Source organism: Maylandia zebra, linkage group LG15 (assembly GCF_041146795.1).
Source record: "Maylandia zebra isolate NMK-2024a linkage group LG15, Mzebra_GT3a, whole genome shotgun sequence".
Lineage (NCBI taxonomy): Eukaryota > Metazoa > Chordata > Actinopteri > Cichliformes > Cichlidae > Maylandia > Maylandia zebra.
Window position 1 is genome coordinate 19138373 of NC_135181.1, and position 22374 is coordinate 19160746.

General features: G+C 38.2%; 1 protein-coding gene across 1 annotated transcript in view; it reads right to left on the reverse strand.

Moving 5' to 3' along the window:
- The window catches only part of scara5 (scavenger receptor class A, member 5 (putative)), a 110847-nt gene that overhangs the window by 17408 nt on the left and 71065 nt on the right, over positions 1-22374 (reverse strand). Inside the window, exons 10-11 of the mRNA XM_004550625.4 lie at positions 16784-16849; positions 6927-7115 (exon numbers count right to left, since the gene is read on the reverse strand). Coding sequence (XP_004550682.1) covers positions 6927-7115; positions 16784-16849 — 255 coding nt within the window. The remainder of the gene's footprint in view (positions 1-6926; positions 7116-16783; positions 16850-22374) is intronic.

Sequence of the window (22374 nt, forward strand, 5' to 3'; positions counted from 1 at the left end):
CTGGATGTCTAATTTATCAGACTTTTTACAAACTGAATTGTCAGAAACAAATTGTGAATCTTTGCTTGCTAGGCAAATGTGTAAACAAGTGTGAAGCCACTGATGTCAATAAGAGCAGACACTCAAAATATGGCCATTTTTTGACATATTATTTTTAGTTGCTGTTCAGGACTCCTGTTTTCAAAGGGTATTCTTCCAGAAGAAAGTTAACTTAAAAAGAGAAGAGCTAAAACATCTAATTTCAGACTCAAACTTAGCGACTGTACACAGGACCAGTCTAAGATTAATAAAGATTAACTATGAATAAAAACAAAACAAAACACTTTTTCTTGTAGCTAATTCAAAATTAAAAATAAGTATTAAAAAAGGCTTTAAATGAAACAATTATGCCCCCTTCAATTCTGTTTTCAGAGTTTAATAGAAAGTTCAGTGTTTTTTTGTACAGATGTTTTTCATCACACCATAATAATTATTTAGCTTATGATTCATATGTGATGTAGCCCTGTTGCATCACAGTCAGTGGCTTCTAGGTTTGAATCTGGATCAGAGCACTTCTGCATAGATTTAGGAGTTTCTCTCTTTTACTTGCATGGGTTTCATCTGAATTAATCAAAAACAGGCCAGGTTAATTTCCCCATTAGTGTACCTGACAGAGTACAGAGTACTGTACTCTGGCTCCACTTGTTAAAGCTGGAGCCAGATATAAGCCAGTACTTATTTACAACCCTGCACCCCACCTCTCACATATCTAGAACGTGACCTGATAGGTCATTTGTGCAAACTGTTTTCATAAGTTTGCATAATGCATAATGCAGCTGTATGAAGAAGTGCAAGTAAAAACTGGTGACTTACTTTTGGTTAAAGTTGAAGTCAACACCCTTAATCTTTTTAAAATCTTTTTCTTTTAAAGTTTTATAATCTTTTTATAATCTACTACAGTACTCTGCAAACATTTTACACACTTCTCATTTCTTTATATTTTGCTATGTAAATAGCAAAGGTACATTGTTTATGTTTAAACATGTTTTAGTGTTGAAACTTAATATGGCCACCTTTATTCTTCAACACAGCCTGAACTCTCTTATTTCACTCTCTAATTTCTTTAAGTAGTCCTCAGGAATAGTTCTTCAGGCTTCTTGAAGGACATTCAAAGCTTCTATAGATGTTGGCTGCATTTTGTTTAATTCTCTGTCAAGTAGTGCTCCATTTTGTCTTTTATTTATTTAAATCCAGGCGTGCTCTTTCTGCATTGTGTTGAGGGTGACTGTCATGCTGAAAAATTAATCCACTTCCAGTCCACTTTTCAAGCTTCCCAGTTGGTATTGCATGGTGGATCCGGATCTGAGAATACTTTTCTGCACTCATAATTCCATCAATATTGACACCACTGGCTGTGATGAAGCCTTACACCATGACAGAGCCCCCAAAATATATTACAGATGGGTGTAGGCTAGGGCTGTGCGATATGACCAAAGTATATCCCGATATTCATATCCCGATATAAGACATCTATCGTCTCGGCAACGATGTAAATCACAAAAATGTAACATTTTCTGTAAAGTCTATGAATCTCGGGCAGGTCGACTTGCGTGAAGTGTTTCCAGCCGGGCGTCTTGTACCTGGAGTCAAGTATTTCAACTGATGCATGAAACGATACATTTTTAGACATAAGTTGTAACGGCAGTCCTTTTCTTTGTAAGTATTTATTACACGGCGTGCCCCGGGGAAAAGCCTGTTCTAACGTTTGAGTCTAAGGTTTATTTGTTAGCACCTAATGGTGCTTTTTTTTACTTCTCATCCACAAACACTCTGCATACTCTTTCACGTGATTCAGTTTATTTTGAAAAGTCTCAACAGGATCTCGAGCTTTATTGTGAAAGGTTTATGTGGAAAATAAACAAGCGGACAGTGGAGCCACGCCATGGTTTTACCGTCGTTGTTGCTAACGACAACGCATAAAAGCAGTCACTTGTCTGTTCGTAGTGTGGTTATATTAAATATAAGAGAAAGAGAGAACTTTAAGAAATTAAACGATGAAAAAATATTGCCGTAAACAGTTTATTTTGCGACATCATGAAACAAAAGATAGCGTAAAATGAAACGATAGACGCGTTTATATCGTCGTCCGATATATATCGTTATATCGAACAGCCCTAGTGTAGGCACTCTCTGTTGTACCATAAGACTTCTTCACAACCTTTTCTCCCTGTTTCCCTTCCTAAAGAGTGGCTTCATGACAGCAACCCTTTCATGAAGACCATTTCTGATGAGGCTTCAGTGAACAGTAGATGGATCAACTGAAGGTGCAGATACATCTTTCAGTTCATGTGTCAGGCCTTTGCTGGATTTTCTCCTGTTTCTTAAGAACATGACTTGCTCATCAGCGGTTTGCATCTTTTTGGCTTTTTGGCTAAAAGGGGATTCATGATGTTGGTGTTGATATCTCTACCAAACTGCGTTATCTTTGGTATTTTTCATTGATTGAAAGAAAGAAATTGGAACAAATTTATATGTTTCTTTTTTTATAAGGCTGGTAATAAGTGCCTAAAGACAAAATATTAAACTGGTTCTTTTCAAAGGTATCCGTTACGTGTAGAAAAAACACTGGTTCATCCCTTGAGTTAGATGCCTATTTTTTTTGAATGACTCAAAGGTCAGCGGATAACAAAACAAAAAAAACCTTTCTTTTTCTGAAAATGGCCCGGTACAAGGATTGAAGTAAAAATAAGTGAAAAAGCAGCCAGTGCCCAAAGAAAAACTTTAAAAGACCTCCAGATAGCCTGAAAAAGTAGTCTGCCTCCTTATAAACAAAACATAATGAAATGAGGAGTTGCTCAAGACTTTTTCACACTGCTGTGGACGGGTTTATTTTTACTGCAATTATGATGACACAAACCCCAGTTTCCTGGCTGGAGTTCAGGTTTCTCTGAGCCATCATACATAATATAAACTTTAATATAAACTTTATTACTGTTTTCTAAGCAGAAACACTCCTGTGTGTTATTATTAGCAATCAATATGATGTTTCTTTGAATATGTTTAGGGCACGTACTGAATGAGCTAAGGATTTTAGGAGTTGAGAAATGTCCATAGTTTGTTTTACAAGTTTGAAAAATAGTGTTTCAAGTTTCGCTTTTGTGCTTTTTTGATAACTGCTGTGGTATTAATGGAGAAGGACAGGTCATCAGCTAGGTGTACACCCAGGAACTTAACACTGCTGAGCCTTTCCACAGCAGATCCATCTGTGGTGAGGTCTGTGTGGTGATCTCTGCCAGACTTCCTGAAATCGACCACCATCTCTTTTGTTTTGTCCACATTGATAGTGAAATTATGGGATCTACACCAAACTTCAAGCTGCTCCACGTCCAATCTATAAGTGGACTCATCGTTGTCAGTGATGACACCAACCACAGTTGTGTCGTCTGCGAACTTCACAATGTGGTTAGTGCTGAGTCTGGCGGTACAGTCATGTGTGAGCAGACTGAAAAACAGCGGGCTCAGGGCAGTTTTGTATTTCCTAAAGAAATTCAGGGTTTGTAATGTCCGAAATTAATATAAAAGTTTGGAAAAAGTTTGGTTATTTTTAGTTTGGACAAACGTTAAAACAGAAAGCTGGGAGGTTAAAAGGGTGTACAGAGTTTAAGCAGGGTATTTAGAGATTACACAGAAAGTCTCCAGTTCAAATTTATTTAAAATCAAAGATGGAAAATTGTAACTGAAAACTACTGGTCTGTTTATTGGAGCAGGGATGAAGCATGAAAGGTAACCTGACTTGTCTTTGGACTGCTAATTGAATGTATTTTTTACAGTTGTGCCTGATTTTGTGTAGCTCTGGAAAAACTCACCTGTCGTTTCTGCAAACACTCACATACTGTATGTCATTTTGGTAGTCAGGAGGCAAATGAGTGGCTTTCTCATCAAGTCATTTTATTTTGTTCTGTCCTTTCACAGATGCTATGAGTAAGACAAAGGCTAAAACGGAATCAGAAAGGTTAGTGAGTCATCTGAAAATGTATGTGAATTCCAGATAGTTTAAAATTGAATCCAGCCATGATGTTAGCCTGTGCTGTTTTCTTGAGGTTGTCCCCTGGAACAAAAGCATGATTTCCCTCAATTTTCCAGACTTATTGGTAACAACTCAGCCTGGACAGAGGCTCTGAATGATGTCAGGCTGACTGCTGAATGAAATAAAATGGGGAAAGAAACAGATGGATATGACCCATGAGAGTCTTTCTTGACGACATCTGGCTAGCACGACTTTCACCATAAAAGTTTAATATTAATCCCTGCAGCATTTTAGGGTACAGTTGTGCCACTCAAATCCAAAAAGCAGAGTTAGTAAAAATCAGAGCGACTTCCATCATTAAGTTTCACCATGGATATGTATTGTAGATAAAAACAATGATTGCCATGTTCCTCATTGCAGATCATGAGCGCTGACCTATAAAGAATGAGCTTAAAAACTCAGAAAAGACGATTACATTGCTATTACATCAGACTCAACAAGTGAAAGGTTTATTCACTTAGTCAACTGGTTCAAATGGGAACAGCCTGACTTGGTGCCAGATCCCACAGTTTGCCTTCAGAGGTCTTGCTGAGTCCATGCCTTGGTAAATCTAAGCTGTTTTGGCAGTAGCATGCAAGTAACCAGCAAACATAATGCCATAAGGTTTTGACCCATTGATATATGGGTGTTTTGACACAAAATGGTTTATAATGTGCTTCTAATTCACCCCAGCACTCACTCACACTTACATGCTGATGGTGGCAAACCAAAACCCATTAAAGACACTTTGGCAGAAGAGCTGAAACCAAACATGCATTTTGTGGAAATTCTAACATTTCCTGAAACATGAGCACTGCTTTACCACATGACAACAATAAAGCTGTGATGAAAAGACAAGAAAAAAACAACAACAATGTGATGCCCTTATACTAAAATTCCAGTGGTTAATAGTGTCATGGTCCTGAGTCTCTGAGCCAATGTTTTGACTTTTGCAAAGTTTATGGTTCATTGAGTTTTGTATTTTTGGTTATCATTTAGGACTTTAGTTTTTAAGTTCTGGTTACATGTGTAATGTGGGTTCTCTTTACATCTTAATTATTGATTTGTATGTACTTCTCTGTGACTCCGTTTAGTATGGCCACCCTCAGTGTCTCTTTGTTTCTCATTAAGTCTTCATTTATGTTATGTCCTGCTTCATTTTGGTACTTCTTTGTCTTTTGTGGTTTGTATATAGTTTTTTTTGTCTAGTTACCTAGATTCTGTTTAAATGTGCCTCATTTGCCCCCTTGTGTTCAGTTCTTTTAATTGCCCTCTTGTGTGTATACGATGTCTTCCTCATTCTATATAGAGTTTTTCCACCAGTTTAAAATAAGACTGTGCATTTGTGCAACCTGCTAGTCACCCACCTACTACAATGACAGCCACCTGCTTGCCAGATCCTGCTACCCCTAAGTCTAAGTCCTCTGAAAGGAAGTGTTGATTTAGGCAATGCTGTTCAGCCTCATTGCTGCAGCAATAGCACAGCAGCAGTGTTCACTTCCCCTAAATGCTTTCTTGTGTGTATATAAGCAGTGTCTTCCCCTGAGTCATCGTCACAGTGTCTGTTTTTGGTTCTTGTGTCTTCTCTGCCTGAATTATTGGATTCCTCTATTGACTTATATTTTATTTAATTTTTGATTTTCCATCTATTTAAATAAAGCTACATTTCCAGTTTATTCTGTTGCCTTAAGACTTTGAATGTGTTCGCTGGTCCACTGCAGGATACTGTGTCAACGTTATGATTTGATTTAATCTGATATAAAAACTCCACCTGGATTCAAATCATTCTCAATTCTTTTTTTTATTTGTATTTGACGGTGAATGCACTAACACATATCCCACCCCCATCTTCTTAAAGGACTTAAACTCGGTCCAGCAGTTTTGCTGCCTCTGGTTCAGATCCAAACACTATTGAAATGAACCAAGTTTCTCTCCAAAGGGATGTTTGGTTTTCAAGACCTCCTCAGCTGGCTTGGCACCATTATAGCATTAGCCACCTTTTCCTGACTCTTTGACTCATACATGTAAGAAAGTAATGTGTTTCCTCCTTTGTTAAACATATTTCTGTCAAAAGGGGCCTTTGATGAGTTGCAGTCTCATAATTCCCACCTTGCAAGTGTAGCTGCATTAAATGAATGAATTCATTGATTGCAATAATAGCATATGGCCAAAGCAAATCTTGGCTTTTCTCAAGGCCCACCAGTGCGTCTTGTCACATCACACCACTGATGTAAAGGATGGTCAACATGCAACAGTAAACTGCTCCTTTTAAATCATTATACAGTAAATGCTGATTGAACAATGTAGTGAGTACAAATTAATAAATCCTTTGCAGTTCTGTTTGGTTTTCTATAAGGCCTACTATACTATTCTGAATACAAAATCTCCTGGGAAATTCAAGGCTAAAAGGAAGAGGATCTTGTTTATGTTACCTCTGCGAAGGAGGTTATATCCTTGTTGTTTTTTTCATTTAAAGGATCACTTGGAAGTTTATGAATAGATTCAAAGTTTTTACCAGGGGTGGTCTGAGCCTGCTTTTACAGATTATTCTGGAACATATCTTTCACCATTCAGATTTGACATTTTGGTGTCATAATGTCATAAATACATATAAAACTGGAAGATGTAAAATTGGAAATTTTAGTTTCAACTGGCATACTGTTTTACTAATTAATGCATGGCCTAACCTTCTACACAAGCCACAGCCAAAAAATATGGCCACCTATTTGGTGTTTCTGTCAACACTGACATGGTGGACCAAGTCGACCTATTACATCCTTTGGCACAATATGAGGTTGAATAAACGCACGTAAGTGTTACATGAACTGAATGACAGCAAGGTTTGCACCAAACACACCAATGAAATAAGAGTGTTACGCACCCTGCCCGAAGCGTCCAGTCTTATGAACCTCAGTTGCTCCTTGGTATCCCAGCATCCTGCAGACTACATCTCCATCCTTTTTATCCCAGACATCATCGCACACGGTTCCCCAGCGATGTTCATGGAAAACTTCCACACGGCCTTCGTGAAGACCTGACCCATTCACCAACCGTACCAAGGTCTCCTCCACTGAAAACCAAACACACAAAACAGAAGCTTTGTATCCAGATACACAAATGCATTGGCAGAGGGATTCCTACATTTTTGCTGCAACTATTTAGTGTGTTTGCAGAGTGTTTATAAGCATTCCATTGTTATTTATGCCAAAAAGACAACAATAAAGGCCCTCGCTCATTTTTGGAGGGACTCATTCATTGTGTTTATAAGTTTAATGAAGCTCTGTGAATCACATCAATATGAAAACAAACTGAGATGAATGGTTTTTTTTTTGACATGCTGAAAAATAAAAATTCCATAAACCACAGAAAAACACTCTGATTTAAGAAGAACAATAAATAAAAATACCCTGGAAACTTTTTGTGTTCTTTTGTGAACCCTCTTTAAAAATTTTGACGTATGTTTCTTTCTGAATATACTGTTTTCTGTGATTGTAAAGCCTATAATATGGCAACAATCTCACGGATGTGAAGCGAATCCATTGAAGGGTTTTGAAATTCATAACTTCCTACTTTGGAACTTCACAGTATGCATCTGCAAGCATTTATCCAGTTTAGCTTATTTGAGCACTAAAGACTAACAGCTGCTTAAAAATACTGAGGAAAGGAGGGAAAGTGAGTGAATAAATAAAAGGAGAGATAGAAACTGTAAGTGGACATCAAAGATGAGAAGTAAAAAAGGAGACAAAGGGATGAATTAAAGTAGATTGCTAACAGGCTAAGAGTTTTGCATAGTCAAAACATTTTTATAACATTGTTAAAAAAAACTGTAAAGGTAGGGGTGTGGTAAATTTGACTGAGGATTAAGGCAACACTGGGAGCTTTAAGTTACTGACTGAGATGGCTCCACTTTGTTTCTGCTATTTGTTGCTTTTGAAGTATTTTAATATGTTTATCTGTCAAATGTCGATCATGTTTGTACTTCGGTTTTGATGCAAAAACTTTTAGCATTTTATTAGTCCTTACTTTACACTACTTAGCAGATATGCTTGCACCCATAAGGTCAATGGATACAGCAATGCTCTGGTTCAAACATGGTAACTTCTGGCTCCCCAAGAAAACCTAACAGAGAATTAGGCAAAACATTCATGTTAAAGCTTCAAAACGTAACCTAACACTGCGACTACACTTTATGACATTCTTTTATACACAGTCTCTGTAAAAGATTCCTCACATAGGTGAACAAAACAACCATCTCTGTATTATTGTTGTTGTTCTGGTTTGACAGAGTATTTTGGCTCCTGTAATATAATAAAAATCTAAAGGTTGAAATATGGTCGCAGGGCCCTGGAGTGTAAGCTATCACAGGGCGGAATTTTAGGATCATCCTTTTTTGAAGGAAGCTGGTTAGTTTTTAAATTTGCAAACCTCTAGGAATGCATGTAAATAAAAGTACTAGAGATGCCCCATTTTCATGGATTTAGGGTTGGAAAGCCTTGCTCAGGGGTGCCATGTCCACAAACTTGCATGTAAGAGCTTACAGAACAAGTGTGTGTGTAAATGAGTGTGTTTGTTTTAGCAGAAGCTTCATGGCTCTGCAGTTCATCTGGTATTCCTCAAAGTATGCAGCAGCTGTTCTCATGTGATTGATTTGATTTATCACCTTTCAGAGGGCAGAGAGGAAATAAGAAGAAGAAGAGGTAAACACACACTCGCAGCTACACTTTTCTGAACTGCTCATCACTGTTAAGACAAAGTGCCGCAGAGTAAAGCCAGACACATTATATAGACAGGATATTAGTCTCATCAGACCATCATACATTTTAACTGTGTACCATTTAACTCTCATTACAGTCAAGTATTTTGCACTCACTAGCCCATCATAATTTAATATCTGCTGTATTATTATATTGTCATAACTGCTGCACTGTATGATATTCTCTCCTGAGAACCAGCAAATTCAAACCAGAAATTAAATATTATTTCAACCTTCTGTTGTACTTTTGTACTGCAGGAGGTTTTTTCAGGCAACTCTACCCCACAAACTGTTAAGAGTAGAGCACCACATGTTTCGTTTTCAGCTAGGGTCAAGCATTTGAATTACTTGAAACAGTTATGTTCACTCATCAAACAATAACACAATATAATTTTTGCTATTGCCATGCATATAAAAATGATCACATTGATTAATAGCCCTTGTGACTGTTTAGTACTTCTCTAAACAGCCAGTTTACTATATATCCTAAAGCTCTTCTCAGCCAAAATCTGAAGCAATGACACCCAGCACGCAGTCTGCTAAATATTACATTTCTATGCCTATTTTGGAAAGGAAAACTTAAATCACATGCTAATGGAAAGTAGATCTTTTCTTACTATATGACATAATACAACATCATCCACAATTTACAGGAACTTTTCCAGCTCATTTGACAGTATGAGAGTGTCCTGATACCAAGAACAGCCAATGACATTTGTGGAATGTGTCATTTCCTTTAATAACTGCATGTTAATGAAGCAAGGCCGACAGGTTAAGTAACTCAAGTCTTAAATGCTGCATCATTTTTAGCTTTGCATGCATGCATGAAAAAACCCGAGACATGGAAAACGATCTTCTTACATCCTTCTCTTACTATACTCTATGGGGTGATAGAGTATCACTAATGTTCATCTGTTTCAGCTCTTTATTAGTTTCTTTCGAAGAGCTTGAGAATCCCCATGGAGAAAATGAGAGACTGGGGAGAAGATAAAGGAAAGGAAACGCTCCAGAGGTACCACATGTAGACTAATCTGAGCCATACAACAAAGCTTCACAGGGATTTATATCTCAGTCTATGGAGAGCTGGACAGCTGAACTCAGTTGAACAACGTCATGTGTGTGCTTTGGGTTACAAAAAAATTGGTACAATTTAGGCAATGCATGAATAACATTCAGTGAATAACACTGCAGCCTCTGAAACGGCAAGAGTTGGACATGCTTTCAAACAAAAACAAGACCTGACTGCACATTAACCACTTCCCTCAAAAATGCTCACCTAATCATTTGTAATCACACTCATTGTTTATCTACTGGTAATAGCATCCTTTCAGCTAAAACTGGTCATTAAGATGTGCTCATATTTTGTACAATAATAAGAGCTGTGTTCAGAGGATTTGAAGTATGTAAGAGCCTAGGAGTTAGGGGTTGTCTTTTTGAACCCCAAAACAAAATTGAATACACAAATGTCAAAAGGCAGCTCTGAGACTAAACTTTGAGAAACGTGATTAATCTGACTTTCACTAGTTTGTTTGAATCATCCAAACAAACATGCTAACAATTTAGCCTAGTGTGTGTCCTGTTCACGGAACTCAGTACTAAGTTAAATATTCAAACACTTTGAATAGGATAACAGATAACATCTGTTACTTGTATGCTTTGGTCTATATCATTTTGTTTTTATGACTCATGTAGACAGCTTTGCAACCTTTCCAGTTTGTTTTAAAATGAGTCAGCCAGATGCTATACTAGCATTTTGAGTGTTAGCTCAAATAGCTAGTTGGCTGTAAAAAATATACAAAAAATATGCCACAGATGGTTGTTGAAATTATAAAGTTAATGGTTGTAGACTAGAAATAAGAAGCAAATATTTGCCTGACACTGAGGACATGTTGTTAAGTCATTAGGAATTTTGAGCAATACAAGGACAGAAAGGTTGACAGGTTTAGCCAAAGTAACTAGGGGCAATACATTATTTGGTGAAATAAAAAGTGGGGGAGTCTAGATATAATAACATGTCAGCATAACCACTAATTACATTTTGGATCAGAATATGTGGAAACAGGTTGGTGGACAAAAGTCCTCTGAAATGTGTTTCCCACTAAGCCCTCAACTTTGTATAAGTAATGACTTTTTCTACTGACACATGCTCACAGAGACAAAAGTCACTTCTCAAATTCCTTAAAGTAATTAAACCAAAGGTCAATATCCTGGTTTCTAACTTATGCCATTGGTACAGCCTAACAGCTTCTGTCTTACATTCACTTTTGACAGCCAGCAAAGTGATTCATCATAAAACAGAGGCAATCTAATCCGGACATAAATCATGTACTGCTTCTGTAAAAGTAAGGAAATTAAAATGAGCTTTGAGAGATATAATGACTGTTTCTGTTCAGTGAATACTAGTCAAATGAGCTTCAACTGCTGGGGGCCTTCCAAGTGGTTCAAGCCTCTGAGGCCAGATAAGCTGCAGCAACCACAACATGAAGGCCAGAACATGGAGTGATAGAGTATTACTAATGTTTTTCTGGCAGGCAGGAAGAATCTGTACTGGATCGAACTACATGGCTCCAAGACAGCAGCTAACTAGATCCATCTGTTCATAACATCTTCTTTCAGCTGCTCCCTTCAGGGGTCACCACAGCTAATCATTTGCCTCTAGCTCACCCTGTTACTTGCATCCTGTCACACCAACCCTCTGCACGTCCTCCTTCAATACCTCCTTGATGCTTCTTTGTGGCCTTACTGGTTTCCTTCTGCCTGCCAGCTCCATATTCAACATCCTCTGTCCAGTATGTCCAATATCACTCAAACCCTCTCAACTTTGCCTCTCTAACTTTATCTTTTTTGTAAAACATCCCTTTCACTCTTGCTGATCGTTTCCTCACCCGCTCCACCCTTCCTGTACTCTCTTCTTTGCCTCTCTTATGCACTGTCCATTGCTTTAGATGGAGAAGTACATTCTGATATTGGATTATCTCATTTCTTGACACTGGAAGGCCACACTGACGAGAAATGAAAACTTTCCTTCATGTTGATTTTCACATTCAACTACATGGTTTCTCATGAGCTCAAGTCCCAGGACACACACAAATTTCTCGTTTCTGAGTCAGAAATCTGAACTCGTTAATGTTTGGATCTCTGTACCTGCTGATGTGCACAGGAAAAACAAACAATAAAACAACTACACTTAATGCTGGAGTCCTGAGGTCAGCTGTCAAACTGCCAGATTTTATGGCTGTTGTAATATGTGAGGTCAAGAAAAAAACATTACATCAATGTTGGCAATGACCTCTACATGAAAAGAACATTTTGTTACATGTTACATGCCCATAGGAAAATATCTCAAAGGATTTGTAACAGGCAAATGTTTGGCATTTTCACTGCCTCAATACTGAAAATCAAAACAAGTGAGAAATTTCTATTTATGATAATCGGTTTCAGTAGAACTTAGATTCATAGAAAACAGTATTGAAAATGTTTGTTTTCAACACTAGTTTACAGTGTGTAAACCAAGCAATCAAACAGAGACCAAGATTTTACATTTTCTTTAGTACATCTAAAAATAAGTAGCTTTACACTAAAATGCAAAAACAACCAAACTCCTTTATATCCTTCCTTTTAAAATGTGCTATACCTTTTAAAATTGTCATTTTCTTTCATGTTACATTGGGGGCGTATTTTCAGCCAGCTCATAGAGCGACTGTCATTGCCAGTTAAGAGGCAGCTAATTAACTAAGAAAAAGTTGGTTAAAAGTTATGGGGGAAAAAAAGCTGACATATTTTAACCTAAAGATCTTTTTGTAAACATAACAGTAGATTTAATGTCTAAACCTTTCTACCCTTACCATAATCAAATTGTTTTTATTGCTCAAACCTAATGTATCTATCCTAAAGCACTTTGAGGACTCCAGTACAACAGAAAAGTGCTGTATAACAATCAGTCCATCTACTATTTACCAACTAATGAAACCATGTATTTCTAATGAATAACATTTTAAATTAAAAATGATCAAAATTAAAAAAAACAAAACAAAAATTAATCAAGTATGAAAAACATTTAGTGTCAGCAGCAACATTAATTGCTCCACAATTTTGTGCACATGGCCACGAATCACTACATGTGAGATGGAAAGATGAATCGTCTTGCAAAAAATGGATGGTACACAGGGAATTCCATGTTCAGGAATAAGTAGACAACAGCAAACTGTTGTAAGACCAATTTGAGCTGGACATTGTCTTAAACATAAGCACAACTACCATCAACTGATCACAAAAATATATACAACATAGGTAAAAAATCAAATACTTTGTGCTAGGATGCAATACTAGCAATACATACAAGATAAAAAAAACTGTTTTTAAAGCCTGTTGATTAGGAGGTTATTAAATCCAGATGTTTGTGAATTTGCAAGAACCCACTGGCATTTTTTTGGGCAAAGTTTGGGATCTATGCATGTAGCCTAATTAACCCAGTAAATCTAAGAGATCTTTATGCAATGTCTTTATGTGATCAATGCTAATTAAATGTAGTCAATCAACCAAGAAAGAAAAAAAAAATTAAAGCCTAATGGGCAAAACAACAATTACAACACAGCATGTGTTCAACGGTGCTGGCATGAGGAGTAAACAATACAGTCAACACCCAGCAGTATGCAGGATTTGGATAAATTACCATTGCATTCACAAATATAGTAGAAACAAAAAATTAACTACAAAAATCAGGAAGACTGGCGCAGTGCATTATATAAATAGCAAGATACACGAGAATGTTGTTCATATAACATCAGTACAAGACTAAATTAATGTGTTTATTATTTTTCTAGTAGTTGTTTCTTTTCTTTACCTTTTTTCTTTCTGGCATGCCTCATTACTCTTTTTATTTGTTTTGTTCAGATAGTAGAAAAAAAAATCTCATCTGTCTTCTTGGACATAAGATTTTGCTGGAAATACATACAATCTGGACTCCATTTGTTCTTTTTCACTCAGAGACAATCACTCATGCTTCGAGGAAAGCATTTGATTCTGTCAGTGACATAACATCCTCTTCAGCAGGTTCATTTTATGGTAATACCCAACACATGTGGACTAACGCTCCGTTTTCCCACTAATTCCTCACAAACTTTTGCTTGTTCTGGAAAGTGATTACACAGGTATGAACTGTTTGCTTTAAAGTGTAAAACAATCGAAGTCACGCGTCCAACAATAAGTCGGTTGTGACAGAAATACAAACGACGTTATGATTTGAAATTTCTAACAGCCAACAGCATGTGGGCTCAGTCTGTCTTTTCTTCTATGAAACATCAAACATCCGCGTCGCGCAAATGACGTGAGGAAAGAACTGATCTTTGACGGCTCTGTAATGGGCAGAAACTGCATTCATGTGGTCAAGGGATCAGGATTATTTGACATGAACACCACCCCATCACTCAGCACATGCAGAACAGTCATGGTGATGCAAAAAAGAAAGAAAAATACAAGCATGGAAAAAAGATGTAATGACCTTTTTCTTTCTACTTTGTGGTTTTGCATTCGAGTTCAGGTTACCGCCACAGGACTTATACTTATTTTGAAATCCTTTTGATGTACACTGTGAGATTACATTAAAAACAAATGCACACCTACCAGCCTTTGAAACCATGTTCAGCTCTATGTGATTGATATCAAATGAACCAAAGATGAATGAAAGCCATAAAGTTATCACGTCATAATTTATGGTTGATTTTGGATCACACGCACCGATAGATGTGAGGTACTCAGACTTTCATTCCTGTGACTGTGAAACACGTACAACATTTGAAATGATACATTACAATATTCAAAGTACATTCTTACAAAAATGAAATAATTCAGAAGTTTGCTAAACATTTCTGTAAATGCAAAACTTGCTTAGGCCTTCTATTTGTGATCACTTCTTGAACCAACATACTGGTTGGAATCACCTAATGATCCCCATATGTAGCTGTTACATCCTGTGAGGCTGTGGGAGTGTGTGTGTGGGTGGGGTGTTTGCCCACTCTCTCCGCCTCCTCCTCTCTTGCCACTCCTACCCTCTCTGTCTCTCTCACTCTCCTCTCTCTCCCCAGGACAGCTGTTTTTGATAAGCCTCGTTTGCCACCTGAATCCAGTCAGCAATCACCTCTGAGGCTATTTAAGCTGGGGATGAGCTGCGAGAAAGATGGGTTTTTCCCCTCTGTGGTGCAATGCAGTTTCTGCTAGGTTTTGGACAGACAGCCTCCTAGTGAGTAGATGGGCTTGTGGGCCCTGGAAGTGTCTCCCTTATTTGTTTGGTAGCTTTTTCTTTTGTTGCTGCCAGTGTTTCCTTTGTTTCTTTGGCATTATTGGTAAAACGGCGTTGCCGGCTCTTTAAGTCATTTGTAATAAAACTATATTATTTGTAATAAAATTATATTATTATTATTATTATTAGTATTATTATTATTATTATAGAACAACTCTGTCTGTTTATCTTCAGGTCAGCCACTAACCAGAAAGTCGGTGGTTCAATCCCAGGCTGCTCCAAGCCAAATATCCTTGGGCAAGATACTAACCCCATGTTTGCCTACTGGTGGTGGTCAGAGGGCCCGGTGGCGCCAGTGTCCGGCAGCCTCGCCTCTGTCAGTGCGCCCCAGGGCAGCTGTGGGCTACAATGTAGCTTGCCATCACCAGTGTGTGAATGGGTGAATGTAGTGTAAAGCGCTATACAAATGCAGGCCATTTACCATTTTACCATTTAAAGGTTAAATATGGATAGAATCAGCTCAGTTGGGCACTGCTACCATCCAGATATCCTTCAGCATGCATGGTGAGGGAATCGATCTTGGTCAAGGCTTACAGCTTCATACTGACCTTGTTGATTTCTGTGTCTGAAAGTTTGGTTAAATTACAAGTAATCAACATCCATCCATTCGCTTCCGCTTATCCTTTTCAGGGTCGCGGGGGGCGCTGGAGGCTATCCCAGCTGTCATAGGGCGAGAGGCAGGGTACACCCTGGACAGGTCGCCAGTCTGTAGCAGGGCTAACACACAAGGACAGACGACCATTCACATTCACTCGCACATTCACACCTAGTGGCAATTTGGATTATCCAATTAACCTATCCCCACAAGCTGCATGTCTTTTGGACGGTGGGAGGAAGCCGGAGTACCCGGAGGGAACCCACGCAAACACGGGGAGAACATGCAAACTCCACACAGAAAGACCCCGGCCTGATGGTGGAATTGAACTCAGGACCTTCTTGCTGTGCGGCAACAGTGCTAACCACCGTGCTAATCAACATAACAACAGGAATATAAATCAAAGTAAGTAAAGTGCTTAATTTAAAAACAAAGCAACCAAAAACACTTTGCTGGATTAGATGGTGGAAAAAAAGTCTCATTGGAATAATCTGCAGTTTGTTATGCTACTAATTAGTGGGTAGATTACTGTACATCTAATATTCTGTCCACAGTGATGTCTATAAAACACTTAATTTGCCTGTTGAATCTTTTAGCAGACCATGTTCCCTTTTTTACTGTTTCTGTAGTAGTTTGCCTGCATGCATGTGTGGTCATCTAATAACTTTGAAGCTGCAGTTACTGCTGCCAATAAGACATTAATGAAACTTACTGAAAAAAAGAGAGGAACTTGGAATCACTTAAAGGATGTTATTATTTTGGGGCCAAATAAAACGGTTGCAGGTCTGCAACTTTTGTTATTCTCATAGTTGTTCATCAAGAAGGAGAGTAGAAGAACAGAAGGAGTATAATGTTTTTGTAAAACTGGTATGATAGTGTGCAAAAAATATTATAAATGCATTTAAAAACTATACAAATCAGGATAAAATGAACCTGTATGGATTGGTTCTTTGCAGCTATACTAGAGTTGGTACAAACAGGCAGAATGATATTACATATAACATTTTAGGTTATTTAATATTAGCTACAAACAGCTAAATAACACATTGTCCCTTGCACACTGTGGACTGGACTTGGCCATCATTTTCTCACCTGGTCTGTCTCCTCGCTCACCCCGTTCACCCTTCTCTCCCTTGAAACCCCTTTCTCCTCGGTTACCTGAGGACAAAACAGCACGAGACAACTGATTTACTGACAATGTCGATAATGATTACTTTAAAGAGTTTTATGTCACAGTACATGATGATTAAGCACGATGTAGTATAGAACATTTAGATAAAATATGAAATCAAGGAAAAAAGGAGGCTGGAACAGTAAGAGGTACTAAAAGGAAACAGCTGGAGGAACATTTTACAACAAAAAAGGTTAACTGGTAACAGGTCAGCACCATGATTGGGTATAAAATTGCATCTCAGAGTAGAGTTCTCAGAGTTTCTCAGAAGTAAAAGTGGGCAGAAGTTCAAAAATCTGAAAAAACAAAAAACCCAGCACCTACAAATTGTGGAACAAGAATGATATAAAATTGCAACTTTGACTATCTCGGGATCTACTTTACATGATTCATCAAATGATTCTGAGAATCTGAAGAAATTTCTGTACATAAGGGAATAGGCTGAAAATCAATCATTGGATGCCTGTGACCTCTGAGCCCTCAAACAGCACTGCATTAAAAACAGGCATGAATCTGTAGTGAAAAGCACTGCGTGGGCTCAGGAACACTTCCAGAAATCATTTTGATTACAGCTCATTGTGCCATCCACAAATGCAGGTTAAAGCTCCTTCATGCGAAGAAGTCATATGTGAAGATCATCCAGATGCCTCTGGCTTCTGGGGGCCAAAGCTCATTTAAAATGGTCTGAGGCAAAGTGGAAAACTGTTCTTCTGTCAATGAATCAAGATCTGAAATTGTTTGGGAAAACATGGAGACTGCAACCTCCAGACTAAAGAGGAAAGGGACCAGCTGGCTTGTTATGTGCACTCAGTTCAAAAGCCTGCATCTTTGATAGTATGGCTGTGCATTAGTGTCTATGGAATTAGCAGCTTAAACACCTGGAAAGGCATCAGCAATGCTGAAAGGTATATACAGATGTTAGGGCAATATGTGCTCCAATTCAGACAACAGGCCTTGCGTATTTAAACAAGACAGTGCTAAACTTCATACTGCAGCTACAACAGCATGGCTTCATAGCAGAAGAATCCTGGTGATAAAGTGGCCTCCCTGCAGTCCAGGACAACTAAAAGCATTTGGCACATCATGAAACTAAAAACATGACAAAGAAGGCCTAAGATTGTTGTGCAGCTAGAAACGGATATCAGACAAGTATGAGAACTCATTCCTCCCCCAAAAGTTCACCAGCTGTTCTCCTCAGTTCCCAGATGTTTACAGACTGTTGTTAAATGCAGAGGGGATGTGTTACTATTATCAAATTCTAACATGGGGTATTTTCTTAAATTTTACACCCTTTCGTACTGAGCGTGTAAATTCAGTCATTATACTGATCTCTTAGAGAACCAATATGTTAGTAAATTTGTCATTACGAATAGAAATGATAGTAAATACTTAAGTTTTGTTTGTTCAGTTAGACTGAGTGATATTTGTCATATTTTCATCCTACTTTACACAAAATAACAGAAACCAGGGATATGAGTTTAGGGATTAATCATGAATAACTGAAACTTGTAAAAATTGTAACAACAAATCAAATCGTTTTCAGTGTTTTTTGTCAAAATTTGGTTTAGTGAAAAGGGAAGGAGAGTTGTCTGTATCATAATATCCAATAAAATCCTGGTTAAAGTTAAAAGGGAAGCAAGCTATGCATAAACTGAACACAACCAAGACTGAATTACACACAGTGCCAACCGCAATGTAGCACAAAATGGGGCAGAAATGAGGTGAAAAAACAAGCAGGACCAAGAGCCATAACCCTCAGAGATGAGAGCAGCTCAACCACTGAGAAGTCTTAAAACATCTGAACCTTTTCTTCACTTCTCAATCATTTCCTCTCATTTGTATATTTTTAGCTAATGTCTCTTAAATCATGAGGCCTGTAATTGACTTCTCATACATGTGGCTACGCCCTGAATCCTCTTCTTAAATAAATTCTAAACATTGTGGTGTATATGTGAATATTAATGCAGAGAAGAGCTGAAAAACAAAATGAAAATGCACTGACAAAAATCTTTTTAAGGTAATTGCTTAGGCTATTACAACATGGATGGAAAAGTTAATGGGATACAAAACAGCGACATTACTGCAAGTAAAAATCCTTGCATTTGTGGTTTGTGTAAAATTACAGTACATTTACGCACGACACCTCTCCCCAATCAGAAGCTTGGATACGACTGTCTTATTTGTTTTCATTTCAAAATATAATGTTATTACAAATTCCCATGAATTAGCCATCCAAAGTTGGAGAGCATTTCAGTTTCAGTGCCAGTTGCTAACTCTCAGCCATGAGGTTTAAAAACCACAAGTCTGTTTTTGTCATGAAGCAACGAGAGGATCGGCTTTGAATGGGCACTTATCCCACCTTTAATTTGACCACAGTGTAGGTGCAAGCTGTGGTGGTCCTCAGCCACATGCGTTACAGCCTGTGTGTGTGTCTAAGCAGGGCAGCTAGCCCTTTATACACACCCTCCACGTGACGTCCTCAGCCTTCAGTGTCACTTCTATCCTGACCACATCCTTAACAACTAAATAACACTGCAGGGAAAACCTAAACACAGTGGTGGGCTACTGCTGAGCCACAAGAGACAACAGATGCATCTGATTTAAACCCTCACTGAGAAATTCTGCATACTGGTGGTCCTGAAAGGCAGCAAAGGGTAAGATGAGGGGAATTTTGTAAGGTAATTTGAAGCCTTAGTACAAATATTTATGGTAACCCTCAGGATAAACTGTCATAACTTTGATTAGCATCACACTTTTCATCTAGTGCCAACAGCAAGTAAATTCTTAATTTATATTTTTGGCTTATGAACAAATACCTTTAATAAAAAACAAATGAGCGTCAGCTGTATTTACTATTTTGTGGTAATGAGCAAATTCAAGCATTCCAGTGTGCTAAACCAATATGGTCCACTGTCACAGCTACACAACACCTACTAAAGATCAGTATATTCATTATCACTGCATTCCAGTAAGTAATGGCTCTAGACTTTTAATAATGTTTATGTTCAATGTGACCCATTGTGGTTTTCATTTTTTTTTGTCAAAATGTTAAAATGTTAATGTCAGAAAAATTCTCAAGCCTAGTGACAACTGGCCAGTGGATTAAGGTGCAAGTCAATGATGCATTTAAATAATATGGGTATTCCCATAAGGTTAATTCACAGAGGCACAGATGCCATAATCCCAGCAAACATGGCTTAAAGAGACCCTGACATAATGTTGTGCAGGGTTGGCTGTGGCTCAGGTGGTTGAGTCTTATTAAAAAGTACTTTAAATGGTCAACTGAGGAGAAAGGTGTTATATAAGCACCTTCAAACTCTTTTCATTTGTATGACTGAAGTCTCATTTGTTGTACGGTGAACTTACAGTAACATGTCGGACTGTTAAAAGCATTATGTCTGACTGCCCCTTATGTCAGCCTTATAAACCATGTGATGCACAGTTAGCAAAGTAGCATAAGGGAGCAACAGGATGCGAGTTTAAGTCAACCTTGTGGTATACATTTTTTTCCTCTTTCCACCAGCATGAAAGGAAAGAAACGTATGGTATATCAGCAAAAAAAAAAAAGCAAAGACAAATATCAGCTAGACAGGGAAAATATTGTTATGCATTAATATAATTTTTTTTAAATCATCTTTTGATATGGCAATGAAACATTTTTGGGAACTATAGACTAATAAGAATCATTAGGTTACTTACATATAAGCCTGAAACAAGGCCAAAAGTTTTAAAGTTCTGAGATAAATCTGTAAAGGTCAGGCTTCAAACTGCTCTTAATGCAAGGTTTCTATTTATTTAATTGTATGATCAGCTAACAACAGCTCTTTACTAATTTTGGCCAGCTGTAAATCTGAAAAGGTATGACAGCATGAGAGCCACAGAGAGACAAAAATAACGTCTAGCTTATGAAAAAACACAAGACTAAAGAGTCAAGCGGTTTTCCGTAAGTGTTGGTAGGAACCAAAGTAGAGTTGAAAGAAGTTACCCTCCAGGGGCCAAATTGCTAAAATTGCTTTGTGTGTTAAACAGTTTGCTAACACCTTAGCAGTAAACACTTCACAATGTCACAGCACTTCAGAGTTGTCAGTTTTTTACTGTCCCCCAGTGGCTAAAAAAAGTCCAGCTTTACGCACCCAGAAATACCATAAAACACTGTCAGCAACCACAACTGATCTGACAACCAAAGGAACAGCCAACACCTTCTGCAGTCCCTATATATTCTTCCCACCGTTCATCTATATAAAACCATGAGACTTCCCAGTGCTGTTTTTACAAGTTTTTTGTTTTCCCTCCTCCCTCCTGGATGACTGTCTTATACTGAGGCCCCATTCATAGCCGAGTCTCTCCAAAGCCTTCCTCCTTCACTGGTCTGTTAAACCTGAAACTGCACCACAGACGCGTAAAGCAGAAATACACACTACTACAAGCTACCGGGATCTAGATGTGAAGGTTCCTGTGTCCTTCACTTTACCTTAATTTTTGTTTTTTCTGTGTAAAATGGTTATTGGTGTGATGTTTTGTATTGCTCGCTACATAACTAAGTTGTCAATCAAATGATGCAGACAATGCCAGAGTTTTTGTAGGTGACAATCTTTTCACGCCTGCTTGGTCATAATGGATGTAAAGTGAGTTTTCTTCTAATGGCTTCAATCAAGCTTATGTCATACTATTAAAATACAGGACATGTTTAGCAATAAATTATAATTCCCTCTACTTTCAAGACATGAGTGACAGGCAGTGGTAGAATATGACGTGCTATATGTATAAGAACAGCTTTTGTGAAACCCATGTTTAAGGACTCTTCATAGAGTCACTTTTTACAGTAAAACAGTAGTGGAACATGTCTGCTATCACTACAGATACATTATATTAAAGAGACATCACATAATGAGGAGATGTGGCACTCCTGAAATCTATGGAAAAACAAATAATGGAAGAATTGTTCTAATCTGATATGACTGCTGATTTCATCCTCTGACCAAAGATTAAATGGTAAACGGCCTGTATTTGCTTTACACATCCAGTCATCCACACAGTGGTGATAGCAAGCTACATTGTAGCCACAGCCACGCTGGGGCGCACTGACAGAGGCAAGGCTGTCGGACACTGGCGCCACCGAGCCCTCTGACCACCACCAGTAGGCAACGGGTGAAGTGTCTTGCCAAAGGACCGAGAGCGTCCAAGCCGGGGCTCGAACCGGGAATCTTTCGATTACAAGGCGAACTCCGAACTCTTCAGCCACGATCGCCCGTGAGATTATTTACATCTTTACATTACATTTTAATACTTTTGGTGTGCACTTAAGGCAGGAGTCGGGGAACTCCAGGCCTCGAGGGCCGGTGTCCTGCAGGTTTTAGATGTGTCCTTGATCCAACACAGCTGTTTTAAATGGCTAAATTACCTCCTCAACATGTGTTGAAGTTCTCCAGATGCCTGGTAATGAACTAATCATTTGATTCAGGTGTGATGACCCAGGGTGATATCTAAACACAGGACACTGGCCCTTGAGGCC